The 16,059-nt window shown below is 43.6% G+C and overlaps 1 protein-coding gene across 3 annotated transcripts in view; it reads right to left on the bottom strand.

The window, feature by feature from the left end:
- The window catches only part of WLS (Wnt ligand secretion mediator), a 118,072-nt gene that overhangs the window by 20,667 nt on the left and 81,346 nt on the right, over positions 1–16,059 (bottom strand). For all 3 annotated transcript variants that reach the window (XM_081485601.1, XM_081485602.1, XM_081485603.1), the window contains 5 exons: positions 14,068–14,236; positions 12,028–12,125; positions 11,605–11,668; positions 9,150–9,293; positions 1,350–1,433 (listed from right to left, as the gene is read on the bottom strand). In XM_081485601.1, coding sequence (XP_081341727.1) covers positions 1,350–1,433; positions 9,150–9,293; positions 11,605–11,668; positions 12,028–12,125; positions 14,068–14,236 — 559 coding nt within the window. The remainder of the gene's footprint in view (positions 1–1,349; positions 1,434–9,149; positions 9,294–11,604; positions 11,669–12,027; positions 12,126–14,067; positions 14,237–16,059) is intronic.

Raw genomic sequence — 16,059 nt, 5'->3', positions numbered from 1 at the left:
TTTGGATGTTTGGAAGGCCATGGCCTTCAGCCACGTTTGCCTAAGGGGTCCAGAACACACAAAAAGCTTAGGAGCCCCTCTCCTAAAAGGAAGCTTGCTAGCTGAATGGGCCAAGTCTTGTCGTAAGGCTCTACCTGAACTACTAACATTCTCAATTTTAGCCAAATATAGGGATGACAGAGTAGTTGGCAAAGAAAATCAGAAAGATTGGATTCTGGTCCCTAACTTACTGGACATCCTTTGACACAACACTCACCCTTGTTGCTATTCATAAGAGGACAGCTATTCATGCTCACAGTGTGCCAGGCAGTCCACAAATCCCTTTATAAGCATTACTTCACATGATCCTGACAGCCACCTACTCCGGGTGGTACTACTGTTACATCCATTTTATGGATAAGAAAATTAATCCTTGGAATTGTTAAGTAATCCATTCACAGCTCACCCAGTAGAAGACAGCATAAATGGGAAATGTCTCTAAGACCATTAGATTTCATATTCTAGCAAACTGGGATATCCTACTTACCCATAAGACTTCTGTGAAGCTCAAAAGAATGATAGATACACAAGCTTCCCTGGTGGCTCAGATGGTAAAGAATCTGCCTGAATTCAGGAGACCTGGGTTCAATCCCTGGGTAGGGAAGATCCCCTGGAGGAGGGCTTGGCAACCTACTCCAGTATTCTTGCCTGGAGAATCCACATGGACAGAGGAGCCTGGTGGGCTACAGTCCATCGGGTTGCAAAGAGTCGGACACAACTGAGCGACTAAGCACAGCACACGATTTAAACAGTACTTTCTACTTTCCAAAACAAGTTACCGGTATTTAAAAATCGTTATCATGACTGAGACTTTCAAGTAGAGCAAAATTTTGAGTTTTGGAAATAACTAGCAAAAGGATAAAGCTCTATCAAGGGGACTTTTGAAATATATTTCATGTTGTAAGCAGCAATATAATTATTATAAAGAATGGCTGATGGACTGTAAAAGGATCTATGTTAATGCTAGATAAGGATCAAATCAAATTAATACTTGCTCTTTGGTGTTCTGCTACGGAGCTTGAAAAGTTATTCTCGTAAGTGAATGAATAAGTGCCCTTCAATCTAGCTGCAGGCTTTTAATTTATTTACTAACTTTTTCCTCCTATGAGGCTGCACTGAAAGGAAAATTTAGTCTACCTCTGGAAAAGTGGTAACAAGTCTCAGATCAGAGCAGCCTAAAACAAATAGCTTGATGAGCTGCCCAGCATAACAGCTTCTTCACTCCTTTCACAGTAGCTCTATAGAATTTCCTGTAAAGTAGAGGCACCTTTTCAGGACATTCTCATGCTGACCTCTTTGGGTCCACTTACCTGACTAACAATGAAGAAGATGACAGTCATAGCAGCACAGGCCAAGGTGATAAGCATGAGGAACTTGAACCTGAAAATTAGCCCCTATTAGGAAAGAAAGAGTAGTTTAACACTCTACCACCAATCTTTTTCTCAAAATATAAACCTATCAAAAGCTGATTTTAAAGAAATCTGTAAAACCAATCCCTAAGAGTGACAGTAAAATAATTTCACATAGTAACATTTCTCCTGCAGAGGTGAATGTGGCTGAAAAATTTATTGGGCCAAATATTTCCTAGCTTCTTATCTCTCATGAAACAGTGATACCAGAGCCTGGGAAATTACATTCAAAGCACGTCACGAGGCTGCTAATTTCCCTGCTAAGCTGGTTATGCTTCTCTGCAAGGGTTCAAAGTTACCAAATCCAAGTTTTCTGCGGTTGTAATAAAATTCTGCTCCAGTGAACAAAAAGAAATGTGCATATTAATCAATGTGAAGTGGATTTGGTTTCATTTTCTCATGTGTCATTCCAGTTCGAGACACGGGCAAAGCTTCTGAAAATACCCCCGCTTTCCTGAGAGGACCAAGGGAACCTGTGTTTCAGGGAGAGAGGCCTCTTATTCAGGGGCTCTTATTTCTGCTGTCTATGAAAACCCTGTAGTTCTGCAGTTTCTGTTTCTCTTTGCACAAAGGAATGAGGCCTGTGCCTCCAAGGAAGTGGCATGAGCCCAAGGGATCCTTGAAAAATTAAGAATGTGTTGCCTGCATCAGAGATGTCAGTCTGTCAAGGGTGTCTCTTGAATAGAGGCATGATCTGTAAACAGAGATCACCAAACTCTATGTGAGCACCTGCTGGATATTTTAGGGAAAAGCTGGCTAACTGAAGTCTGGAAGTTGGCTAACTGAAATCAGATCACCTAGGCTGAATCCTACTTCAAAGGCTGATTCTCAGCAAGAGAATTTTAAATAAAGCCTCACTCCAAGCCAAATCCCAATTCTACCATAGTCAGGTCTCCTATCTAGTTCGCACCCACATTCCATTCCAAAGCTGAAGAACCTGCTGAACAAGTTTACTCTTTATTGAGGATAGAAAGACATTTATATACCACAGAAAACTCTAAGACCTAGATAAGCCAGAAAGCCAGATGCCTCTCAGAGCAGGATTTAGCCTCTTATTTTGCCCAGAGAGGCTCTAACACAAGACAATCTCTGTGTATTTGAAACAGAGGCTTCCATATCCCCCACATCTCCAGGCACAGTGGGGTGTGTGGTGTGTTCTTATCAAGCAGGGGCCAGTGAGCACCAGTTCCTCAATGAGCCCAGAGATGTGCTGTTCCTGGTGGATCTGAGGTTCTTGCTTCGTCGCAAAAGAATTTAGACATGTGATAGATAAGAAGTGAACTTATTTAGAGAGAAATACCCCACAGACCGAGTGTGAGCTATCTCAGACAGTGAGAAAAACTTGGGAGAAACACACCCCACAGAGTGTGCTCCATCTCATAAGGCTTGAGAGCCCCCAAATAGGGCGTGGTTAGCTTTTATGGGCTGAGTAATTTCATAAGCTGATGAGTGGGAGGATTATTCCAATTATTTTGGGGAAAGGGTGGAGATTTCCAGGAATTGGGCCACCGCCCACTTTTTGGTCTTTTATGGTTAGCCTCAGAACTGTCCTGGTTCTAGTGGATGTATTACTTAATGTGCTAACCTATTACAATGAGCACATAATGAGGCTCAGGGTCTACTGGTCTTGGACACTGTTACTTCTAAGTTCTTGTCATGTTCTATGGCCACATCATTCTTTTAAAGGTTGTGCCCTGCCCTCTTCCCTTCTGTTTCATTCCCCTCTCAGTAGTTTTACACTCACATTCTTATGGGAAGCAGAGGGGCAACTGCCTTCTGTAACTGCTTCAAGGCTGAGTAGGGGTGTCGACCCTGCCTGTCAGGGAGTAAAAATCTCTGGGTGCCTGATCTAGGGGCTGCAGGGGCAGGATAGAGTCTTGTTTTAAATTGGTATGGGCTGGAATCCTCATGTAGCCATTATCTTGATGTGGAACTGCTGAAACAGCTTCCATAGACTTTATATGAATATCCTTGATGATGAAGCACTTTTTATAACAGCAACAGAGTACAAAAACATCTATAAATGATAAAAGACTTAAAAACACAAGGCTAAATATCTGATTACAGTTTAATCAATAAAGAAACTTGGTTACAGTAACCAGAATTACAAATGATTACATTTAAATTAACAACCAAATAATCCTAGTCAAATATTTCTCTTTGAGATACCTCAGGGACCCTCTAAAGTATCCCAAAGTTAGCTGGAAATCAAAAGAACTTTAATTAAAATTCAATATTTGGGAAGCTTGTCAAAAAGTTTTAAAGCACTTGATCAAATAAGATCTAAGTTACTGTGAGACAATATTTGTACCTTAACTAAAATGATAATAAAAGTTTTTAAAGGCAAAGAAATTTTAAATCTGTTATCATAGGCAATTCAACATTTTAAGAAAACTTGTCCTTTTTTTTAACAAAGAGAAAGCCCAAATTCAGGTTCTGCACCTACTTTTAAAATTAATTTACTCAATTACATGTATTCTAAACTTAGTCAATTCTGACCATGCAATTTCCCTTTCTCAGGGTCCATTTTCCACAAACCCTCTATCACTGTCTGTATCCATGACTTTATTTTTTTCCATCCAGAAACAATTGGAAGACGGACTTACTTTCTTTTCCCTTAATAAAATGCAATCCCACTGCTCATAACTTTTTTACTGAAAACACACAACCTACTTTCCTTAAAAGCTTTTTTTCACATCGAGTTAATTTTCTTGTTGACAAATTTGTAAAAGACAGAATGAGGTCTTCTTTGACCTCTAACAAATCTAGATACACTAAAGGTCTTATATTTAACGTTGATGACACTAAAGACATGCCTATATCAATCAAATCAACACGTTTAGGCACCTCCAATCCCAGATATCTGTTGAGTACTGAATATCTTACAGATGACATGAACCTGAATTTCGTTCTGGCCAGTTTTCTATTTCTGAGTGTTTATATTACTATAAGCACTTAATTTCCTTTTGGCAATACCATACACCTACAGCACAGATACATACAAACACGCAAACACAGAGACCCCATAATTCCCATTTCATAGTTCCCATTTTGTAGCCCTGAGTCGGTTACAAAAATGTAAAACCCATCAGTTATAAGGGTTGGATTCAAACTGGGCTTCTGGCAGTTGGAACAAATCAAGGTCACTTATCTAGATAGCTAAACCCTTTCTTACTGGTGTTTACAGAAAAGATACTTAGGATTTCCATTTATTCTTGACTAGTCAAGTTCTAAATTACCTTACGCCCTTTTTCAAAATTTGCATTTAAAACAGATGGCAGGGATAAGGGTTCCTGAAGAAGACCAGGTAGGATTTGACGTATTACAGGGAGATTGGCATGGCACTAAAAGCCTGTATTTAATGAATTTTGAGATTAGGGGTTGGAGGTCTCATCCAACCTCTGATTTTGTGGGGTACTGGTGCCTAGAAGGGAAGTGATTAGTTTCCTTTGAGGTGATTTTTATGGGAGTGACAAATTTTGCCTTTCCTGGGATTTCCTATGGATCTATAAGTTTTTCAGATTCTGAGGGAATATTTTAGATTGGATCATCCATGTCTTATATAATACACAGTCCAGTCAAAAACACTCCTTCACTTTGGCCTTTAGAGAAAGTAAGAGTTGCCCCCAAAGCTAAGAGAAAATCACTTCCCAGTAATGAGTTAGGGATATTCAGGCATGACAAGAAACTCGAGAGTTGTACGAGTCAGGTGCAAGTTAAAGCAGTGCTAAAATGCTTTAGTTTTGGCTTTCCTTCTGCAACAGAGCAGGTTTCAGGGGCAAAGGACCCAGTGTGAGAAGTCTGGGCAGAGTTAGTGTTTCCCGTGTCCGCTAGAAATTGGACAGGCTTGCCTGCTACATCAGTGGTCACCTGCAGTACCTCCCATGTGATGATGACTGTCTTCTTGGAACCTTGGGAGGTCCCAGGTCCTGTCAATGAACCACTGCCATGACTAGCATGGGGGAATTTCCTTACTTCCTTCAGAGCTGGGGGCAATCCCCTCCTCCAGTGACCCGTCTTCTTACAAACTGGGCATGGCAGCTAGGGTGAAGGCTGGGACATGTTTCCATGGCATTCCTTGCTCTAGTGTTTAGGGTTCCCACAGCTAAAACATGCTCCCTTTCCTGGTGAGAGTCTTCTGGGAGTACTTCTGGAGTAACCAGGAGGTGGGTTAGGTCTTGTCATGACAGCTGCCAAAAGCCTGGCTTGCTGTCCTTCCTTAAGTCATGCTGTTTGTTCTTTTCCTCCTCAGTGAGTGCCCTATTGTTAAAAACACTGAAGGCTGGGTCAATAAGAAGATTGAGAGGGGTCTGGGGCCCCATGGCAAGTTTCTGAAGCTTCTGACAGATGTCAGGGGCTGACTGACTAATGAAGTGGGTTGCAACTAATCAAGTCTGAAATAGGGCTGGATTTTCATCTTGGGCTTGGGTGATCTCTTTAACCTGTTAACCATAGTTAACAGGTTTAATTATGCATCATTTCATCCCTTTAATGAGGCAAAGGATCCCTACCAGCGAAACCAGGCTGGCCTGGCTGATAGTCCCAAATGGGATCCATTAGAGGCACTGCTGTCAGGCCGACAAGCCATCAATGTGCTTGGGCAATGTGTAACTTATCAGCATATTTTGGAGCCGGTGGACCAATACGGGCCTTTTCCTCACTGATGCAGCAGTGGGAAAGGATAAAATTTACATACTTCCAGGTAAGGTCAAAGGAAAGGGTCAGTGCCTGGAATTCTTCTGTGAACCAGCTAGAGTCCTCTGGGAGTCTGCCTTAGCAGGTGAGACATTGGTTAAGGTCAGACAAGGAAAAAGGGGTGTGGACTCTGGGTAATTCCCTGAGGCATACCTACAATTTTATGAAGGGGGCAAGGAGGCTATGGCTGCATTTCTGGTGTGGAAGGGCAAAGACGCTTAACAGGCAGGGGAGAGGCTGAAGATGGTGGAAGAGTGTTGGGACTTGGGTCTTCTCTCTGGGGCTCCTGTTCTTCCAGGGGTGTCACTAGAGAGGGCTTTTGTGTAGTCTGAATGGGTCCCAGTTGGCAAGGTTCCCTAACATGGAAATTGAATACCTCTGTGTTGTCTCTTAGGGCCATAAAAGTCTGTATAAGGAATTTCTATTCATTTTCCCTACCTTTTGCAAAAAGATGTCTAACTGTAAGGTGGTACTATAGCTGAGGCTCCCATTTTCTGGCCAGGCCTCATCATCCTGAAGTTTATACTGGGGCCAGGCTTCATTACAAAAACAAATGAGCTCTTTTGTTTTAAAGAATCTAGAGGGCTTCCCTGGTGGCTCAGTGGTAGAGAATCCGCCTGCCAATGCAAGAGATGCAGGTTTGATCCCTGGTCTGAGAAGATCCCACATGCCACTGAACAACTAAGCCCACGCACCACAACTACTAAGCCTATCTCTAGAGTCCAGGAACCACAACTGCGGAGCCCATGTGCCACAACCAGTGACGCCTGAGTGTCCTAGAGCCCGTGTTCCACAACAAGAGAAACCACTGCAATGAGAAGCCCTAGTGCCACAACTAGAGAATAGCTCCCGCTCACTGCAACTAGAGAAAAGCCCACATGGCAAGAAAGGCCCAGCACAGTCAAAAATAAATAAATAAAATTACTTCTTAGAAAAAGAATCTAGAGAAAACATGTCCCAGTGACTCAAAATGCAACCGCAGGGGTGAGTCCTTGGGGATGGAGGAGGTGTTCCCCATCATTCCTTCAGGGAGAGAATGCTCCTGTACCAGAGAGGAACACTCTCACTACAAGGTCCCATGGGGGCTCTCTGAGAGAGGGCTGGTTCCAAGTGTTCCTGCCTACCTATCCTGTCAACCTTATCCACGAGGAGAGTCAGCTACTCCCCCCTGTGGCAGTAGTGGGGCCCGTGTCCTATCCTGACACCCATGGTACCCAGCATGAGTGACCTTCCTGAAGGTTTCTCTATAGAATCTATAGATCAATCCCTGTGTTCCAGGTTATGCTGCTTTTGGAAGGACATCCTCATGGTTCTTCACGTGTGCTCAGTTGCTAAGCTGTGTCTGTTTGTGACCCCATGGACTGCAGCCCGCCAGGCTCCTCTATCCAGGGGATTTCCCAGGCAAGAATACTGGAGTGGGTTGCCATTTCCTCCTCCAGGGGATCTTCCCAACACAGGGATTGAACCTGCGTCTCCTGTATCAACAGACAAGTTCTTTACTACTGCACCACCAGGGAAGCCCCCTCATTATTCTAAGACCTATTTAAGTCCCAGCCTTTTTCTCTAAAAGGGTGGTTACATTTTAGAAAACAGGCACTGGCCATTAAGGGAGATGGTGTGTGAAAAAGAAAAAAATAAACGTCTTTCCCCTTCCTTTTTTGAGGGCAGCATCCTTGGGGCCTCAGTGCCATCCTCCTCCTGTGCCCTCCCACACGTGCTCTGGTCAGCAGACAGTGGGGCTGGGTGCGGGCACAGACATGGCAGCAGAGGTGGAGACATCATGACTGTAGGTAGGGGGAGAGAGGACCCCAGGACACTGGAAGGACATTCCCAATCATAGGACCCCGGGGGTGTCAAGCACAGCAAATGCAGGTCATTGCCACAGCATGCCGCCCCAGGGGCCCAGCCATGTGTGCAACAACCCAGCTCTAGTGTCCTGCCTTGCCCTACAAGGGCAGGGTGGAGTCAGGTGGACTCTAGAGGAGGCCAGCAAACGCCAGGAGGGTGAGGGCTACCACCAAGTGGAGCAGGACCAACTCCCACCCTTCCGACACCCAGAGGTAAAGGGCACAAATGACCTACTACTCGAGGGAGCTCCTAATGGAACTGCAGCCCATGGTACAGACTCTTAGGCTATATTTCATATTTTTACACAATCGCACCTGTTAACAGTTACTTATATGGTGGATAAGGTAAACCCAAAGGGCAAACACCGTATGGCTCAGGTGGAGACTTTCCCTGACATGCCCTGTGCGTATATAACAGTAACAAGTGGAAGACCAAGTGGCAAGGTTTGAAAACGCCTGGCAGATCTCTCTTTCCCCATTTCCAGCAGAGTAAGACAGCACCTCTCAAGTGCAAGGGAGGTGAGAGGCTACGTCTAAAAGGTGACAGACTAAGAAAGCAAAAGAGAGAGAGTAAGGGAGAGAGTGGGCAAGTAATGGCAGGAAGTAAGGTAGTGCCTCTTGAGCTTAATGGAGGCCAGAGGCTGAGGTTTACCCAATCCTCTTGGCTGACTTCGCCAATATGTTGCTGGTGAATTTGAGGTTCTTGCTTTGCCTCAAAAGATTTCGGAGACAAAGTGACAGACAAGAAATGGATTTATTTACAGAAAAACACACTCCACAGACACAGTGTGGGCCATCTCAGAAGGTGAGAGGTGCTGAAATATGGTGTGGTTAGTTTTTATGGACTAGGTAAATTCATAAGCTAGAGAGTGGGAGGATTATTCCAATTATTTGGGGGAAGGGTAAGGATTTCCAGGAATTAGGCCACCACCCACTTTTTGGTCTTTTATGAGTTAGCCTCATAACTGTCATGGTGGGTATGTCATTTCGCTTATACTAATGCATTACAATTAGTGTATAATGAGGCTCAAGGTCTACTAGAAGCCAAATCTTCTGCCATCTTGGACGTAGTTGATGCTAACAGTTTTAGTCATGTCTATAGCCGTATCATTCTTTTAAAGGTTGTGCGCTGCCCTCTTCCCTTCTGTTTCCTGCTCACCTCATAGTGTAGCCGCCGGACTTTGCTCATGGCTGGCAGGCTAGACTGCTTCCCGCTGATGTTCCGAAAAACCTGAAAGACCATGAAGCACAGAAATAGGAAGTAGAGGCAGAGGCAGATCCCAGCCACTATGATGAAGGCCATCTGATGGTGTCCAGTCAAGGAAATGGTCAGCTCGCCAAGGACTCAAGCACTTCACTCAAGGGTGACACTCTATGTCTCCAAATATGTAGGCAATTTTCAGGAGGATAAAATATTAAAACCTGGCATTCTAATATCAACATTAGAGAGGTTTCCAGACATAAAAGTACCAGTGAGTGGAGAATGTTCCAAATAGCTTTCTAAGCTGGATAACAAGAGGGACAGAACCTTGCTTTTAGATATACAGACTCTAGGGTACACCCTAGACCTACTAAATCAGAATCTGCCTTTTAACAAGGTCCTAGGGAGAGTCATATGCACAGTAAGTTTGAAAAGCACTAAAATATTGGATATTGGTTGTAAAATATTGATCAAGTAGAAAGCTGCATTAAAATCACCACAAAAGTAAAGATACAGGTGCCGAGGTCCCACTGCAGATCTACAGAATCAGATTTTCCAAGGGCTAGGAAACCAAGTATAACCATGTATGCAAACCATTAGCCTAATACCCAGATTTTTATAAGGAGGTTGAGGTGCCCTGGAATTTGGAGGGCATGGAGTGAGGGTTGGATGCAGTAGCAGCAACTGCTGCTATAAGGGATGTTGGACATGAGGCTGAAGGTATTGAAGTGAAACCTTCAAGATGAAGCTCTGTTGTAATCTTCTCTCAACACAAGAAAAATCTTGTCAGATGGAATGGGGAGCAGAGGACACATGGCGTCCAAGGTGGGAGCTGAGGGTGGGGGCAATATACTCTGAGGCTGATCTCCAGAACTTAATCTGACAATCAGCAAGGCTTGGGGTGGAGTGATCTGACTTGGGAGGCAGATGACCAGACTCCAGTTTTTTTCTGCTGTAACTCCAGGCCAAGTAGCATATTTAAAGGAAAAAATTAAACAAGGGTGAACTCAGCATTTATATTTCACTAAAGTGAAAGTGTTAGTCACTCAGTTGTGTCCAACTCTTTGCGACCTCATGGATTGTAGCCCGCCAAGCTTCTCTGTCCACGGAATTCTCCTGGCAAGAATACTGGAGCGGGTAGCCATTCCCTTCTTCAGGGAACCTTCCCGAGCCAGGGATGGAATCCGGGTCTCCTGCAATGCAGGTAGATTCTTTACCGTCTGAGCCACCAAGGAAGCCCCATATTTCACTAAATAATATATTTAATGCAGTTTCTCTTTCTTTCCTTGGAGAAGGAAATGGCAACCCACTCTAGTATTCTTGCCTGGAGAATTCCATGGACAGAGGAGCCTGGTGGGCTACAGCCTATGGGGTTGCAAAGAGTTGGATATGATTTGAGCGATTAACTACTACACTCCTTTCCTAAAATCAATGGTGCCTTCGAATGAAGGGAAAAGAGTTACTTGCTGCAAGACTTGACCAATTATTTGCCTCCTTGGACCTCCAGCATTTCTAAAAAATGAAGGGGTTGAAGCAGACTAAGGATCAAAAACAGTCCTCAGGCGGTACAGCTAACTTCTTTTGGTGGTGGGATGGCAGAAATGGGGAGCTCAATTCTCTCATCTTTAAACCAATGATACTTTTGATTTAGTTTACTTGCAAAGTTCTTGCGATACTAAGAAGCCAATATAAAGACCATGGCCGGACAAAGCTTATTTATCAGCATATGACAAGATATCATCCATCAAGAGAGAATACAACTCAAGCCTTTCTCTCCTCTCCCTAGAACAGTCTTTTTCTCCTGAAGCACTTAACATATTATTGAGGAAGATAAAATGTTTAAATCCAGCATCCTAAAAGGGATAAGCTAAGATTGTCGCTTTTGCTTCATGAAGATGACTCAGAGAATTTATGCCAACCAACCAGAAGCCTGGGTGACTCCTCTGGAACTAATCACCTTAGCCTTATCTCCACCTGGTCTTGGAAATGAATAGCAGCAGCATGGGATGCCAGCACACCAAGGTCACTGTAAGAAGTCTGGCTCACAGACGACGTCAGTAATGGGGGCCCTGAGATGAACCTCCGTGGCTGCAGGGAAAAACCAGTCATGCTTCAGTCTGTGGTAAACAAGTACATAATAGAGCATTTAGACAGGCAGTGGCAAGACTAGCCACTCCGATCCCTCGGCTGTGTGGACTTGCTGCAACCTCCTTGTTTTTCCTGCTCTCACCCAGGCTTGAAAGCAAGCATTAATTCTCCTCATTATTTGCCTTAATTGTGCGATTATCATTGGTCTGAAGATCAAAGCCCCGGCTGAGCACACACGAGAGCATCAGGGAGACTTAGAGAATGATCTTGCGGACCAGGCGACTACGGGAAGAAATAAAACCCTGAGCCCATCAAGGAAGGATACAGCCAGTTCTGTTCCGACATCTGTAGTCCAGATACTGTAGAAGGGATTCGTGAGTTGTACCCCTCTACAAAGAGAAATGAGATGGGAAGGCAAGACACAATTAATACAGAGGCAAAGGGGAGCTTTCCTTTCTACACACTCTCAGCTTTTCAGCCAGAGGCGTGGTGTCTGTATTTAGACTAAGTCGCAGAGGATGTAGAGAGAAACAAAGTTTGAAGAATACGATTAGCTCAAATATTTTGTATCTCTAGAGAGCTCTGTCTCTTAATCCCAATGCTAACCTGAGGATGTGGTCATGTCCGTGCTTTCATCCTACAGGCTCCCAATCACCTCCTCCTCCTTTTCAGATACTTTTTCTAAAGAGCTGAGAGTGAAGCTGGTGACATGCATTTCAGTCCAGAGTTCCACAGGCCCCCTGCTTACCTCTCACACATGTCAAATATGAAAAGGCAGAAAGAGCCAACAGCAATTGGTCCGACTTGCTTCCAATACCCTGCTATGTGATTCCGCTCATGCTGATCCTGGGGAAAACCAAGTTGAGAAATGAGAAAAAGATAGAGGAAAGCAAAGGAATTCTACAGGTGAGTCAGTCATCCAACAATCCTTGCTGCCCATCTGCTTTGTATCAATCATGATATAGATAAAAAAACAACAACAACAACATAGTGCTAACAAATGGAAAAAATTTCTCTAAATTGCATAGTTTTTGATTTTTTTTAAAAAATTATATCACACAGTCTTACCAATTCTTTTTCAACATCTTCCATAAATTATCTAAATAACTGATCCATTTGCTGTATTGCTTTCATAAATACTTCGACCTAATCACCAGACCACTGACCCTTACCTCTTAATAAGGTCTTCAGCTAAGAACAAAAGATGTTGGGAGTAGTGGTTTGGGACTTCAAAGGGGAAGAAGGCAATTCACATGGAGATAGAAAAGCAAACGTTTGGTAAACAAATGTTTGCTGGGCCATGCTGAGACAATGGGACAAGGAATAAACCGATCTTTAAGGCCCTGCCTTGAGTTTTCCTCCACCACCCAGCCCATATTCTTTGCAGATATCTCTGGTGATAGCTCTATTCAGGGAAACAGGTCATCTACCGAAATTCTTTTAGGCAGTTAATGGGAAGGTCAAAGTTTATTCTTGTTTTTTTTTTTTTTGCTCTACTGGGTCTTCATTTCTGCTGGGGCTTTGCTCAGTTGTGGCAAGCAGAGGCCACTCTCTAGTTGTGATGTGTGGGCTTCTCATTGTGGTGGCTTCTCTTTTGCGGAGCATGGGCTCTAGGGCACCAGGGCTTCGGTAGCTGCGGCTCCTGGGCTCTAGAGAACAGGCTCAATAGTTGTGGCACACAGGCTCAGCTGTTCCAAGGCATGTGGGATCTTCCCGCATCAGAGACTGAATCCATGCGGATTCTTTACTACTGAGTCACCAGGGACGCCCTCTTCCAGTCTTTTGAACCTTGATTGTTTTCAGCTAGAAATAATTCATGGGCCAAAGAGACATTTTGGTTTGTGGTGGCAAATTTCGCTCCCTTACATACCTTAGGTAGTAGAAATTCTGTGATCCACAAAATAACTCTTTCAGATTTAAATTGCGATGTGACTTATCATGGTCTTTTTTAAGGTGGGGTAGTTGCCAGAGGACAAAATAAAGACTCAAAAGCATTACGATGTGTCAAGTGTAAGAGGTTTCTTTCAGTTAGGAAAACAGATAGTCCCCTCCACTCCCATCCATGCTGACGAGGGCTCATGGTCAGTGCAGCTGCTGGAGGACCCCCAGTGCCACCCAGCTGTAAGAAAAAGCCTCTTTCTCCTCTCACTGCTCTCCTGGAAGGGCTGCAAGGCTTCAGAAGCCATGATCAAACCAGAATGGAATTTAAAAATAGTCCGTGCCACTATGAGGTTCATGTACCTAACACAAGGACCAGGCTCCAAGTGGCATATCATCCTAGCCACAGCATGACGGCTGCACCATCCTTATTTTTATCCACAATATCATCAATCCCTCTTGAAATATGATTTGGTGTCTGTGCAAACTGAGACCAGAGAGGTCAGCATTTCAGGGTGACAGGGGTTACTAGGCCACCTGAACACACTGCCAGCTGGAACGTGCCTGGCCTACATTCTCTGGTGGTTACCTTGGTCCTGGGGACAAGCAGAGCTGAAGTCAAAGGACAGGAAATGTTGATAATCATTAACGTTTGTGCATCTACTTTATGCTAAATATTTACTCACATTATCTCATTTAAACCTCACAAAAAACCTACACATTAGCCTTTCAAACCCATTTTATAGAGGAGGAACCTGAGATTCAGAGCAATTAAGTCACATGTCAGCTAGTTCATAAGTGGTGATGCAGGAAGCTGAACCATGAGTCTGACTCCAGGGCTCTTGAGCCCACTCCCATAACCACTAGTTTATTCTGCCTCACCGCTGCCCCTTGCCCAGGGTGCACTTACCATCATGTGCTCACCACAGAAGATGATCCAGAAGGAGAGAAGCATTGCATAGAAGATGCCCTGTCGGATATCACCAAACAACAGCATCCAGGTCCAGTCAAACCCAATGGAAAACCACTCCACTGGGATGTTGATAAACGTCATGGAAATCCCAAGGGCAAAGATGACTCTGATGGTGAGAAAATATCAAGGAAACTATTTTATTTATCTGGAAGGCAAAACATTTTTTATTTAAAAATCAAAACTCAGTTTTGGGAAATGAGATGCTCCATATTGGCCCTGAAGCCATATGATCAGTTTCTTTGCTCTCATTATAATGAGTATCTACATGGAGATGCTAAATGTCTTCTCTCATTGGCACCACTGCAGAATGAAGGACTGTTACATTAATCCTTCTACACAGTAATTGAACCTAACCTGAATGCTCTGAACTTTATCTTGGTGCCCCCTCAGATCAAGTGCTTCCTAAATGTTTTCACCCTTCATTGCCTTCTTAAACAAACCTCACTGAATATACCAATAATTATCCTCTCTTACCTGTTCAGGGTATCATTAACCTGATCATTAAGAACACTCATTATTATGACATCCTCAGCAGCTATGAACCATACAAGCATTTTAATTTCAATAATACATGACTCCAAACAATATGAAATACAAATTATTTTAGCTGCTTTTTTCATTTTTATTTTTTTCTCCCATTAATTGCCACTTCCCTATCAAAATTTCATTTATTTTGTTACTGATTTATCCAACTTTCATTCATATCCATGTGTGTTTATTAAGCACAAATCATGTACCAGGCATTTTGTTAGGGCCATAGATACCTAAATTAATGGACCGGTTCTTTCCCTTATGGATATTCAGTAGCTGAACCAGATAAAGTGTGATAAGCAATGTGATAGACGAGTACAACAGATTGCTACCAGGACTTCTTACTTTGACAGAGACAGAAATTAAGCTGAGTTGCAAGTCAAGGTTAGGGAGGTGGAAGGGCATTCCAAACAGAGGGAAGAGCCGGGATGGAGCCTAGAAGAGCCTGAAGCATTTGGGGATCTGACTATGGAACATATCAGGAAATGACAGGCCATGAGACCAGAGAAATACATATAAAAAGGCTGAGCTGGTAAAGAAACTTGCATACCTTATTAGAGAATTTGAAATTTATCCTGACAGGACTGAGGATCCGATAAGAAACTTAAAAAATGGAGCAGCATCATTTCATTCATTCACTCAACAAATTCATATTTATTGAGCTCCTACTGTGTGCTAGTCACTATTCTAGATGCTGGGGATATAGAAGTAAACAAAGAGGGCAATGATCCTGCTCTAGTGATGCTTGTATTCAGATGGGGTGAGCAGAGGGGTAGAGAGGGAATGATAATAAATAGAGAATAAGTATTATGCTGCTGCTAAGTCGCTTCAGTCGTGTCCGACTCTGTGCGACCCCATAGATGGAAGCCCATCAGGCTCCCCCATCCCTGGGATTCTCCAGGCAAGAAGACTGGAGTGGGTTGCCATGTCCTTCTCCAATGCATGAAAGTGAAAAGTGAAAGTGAAGTTGTTCAGTCGTGTCTGACTCTTTGTGACACCATGGACGGAAAACCCTCAGTTCATGGGATTTTCCAGGCAAGAGTGCTGGAGTGGGGTGCCATTGCCTTCTCCATAAGTATTATGAAGAAGTATAAAAAAAGCCAAGTGGGAGACTGGAGACTGATGGGAGGCAATTTAAATAAGGTAGATGGGGGAAAGCCTGTAAGACAGAAATTATACTAGGGCTGAAGGAAATGAGGCATTGAGCCACAAAGGTATCTGGGAAGGAGCATTTCAGATGAAGAGGACAGCAAGCGCAAAGGCCCTAAAGTGAGGGCATGCTGGTCATGTCTGAGCACCATCAAGGTGGATGGCATGTGGTGAAGAGAACAGGAGATAAAATTAGAGGTGGTGAAGAGCCGGATCACTGAGGGTTTATAGGCCAGAGTAAAGGAAATG

This window comes from Giraffa tippelskirchi, chromosome 5 (genome assembly GCF_054371585.1).
Source record: "Giraffa tippelskirchi isolate mGirTip1 chromosome 5, T2T-mGirTip1v1.2.pri, whole genome shotgun sequence".
In the NCBI taxonomy this organism is placed as follows: domain Eukaryota; kingdom Metazoa; phylum Chordata; class Mammalia; order Artiodactyla; family Giraffidae; genus Giraffa; species Giraffa tippelskirchi.
The sequence above is the reverse complement of the archived record's forward strand: the minus strand, read 5'-3'. Positions and strand labels throughout refer to the sequence as shown.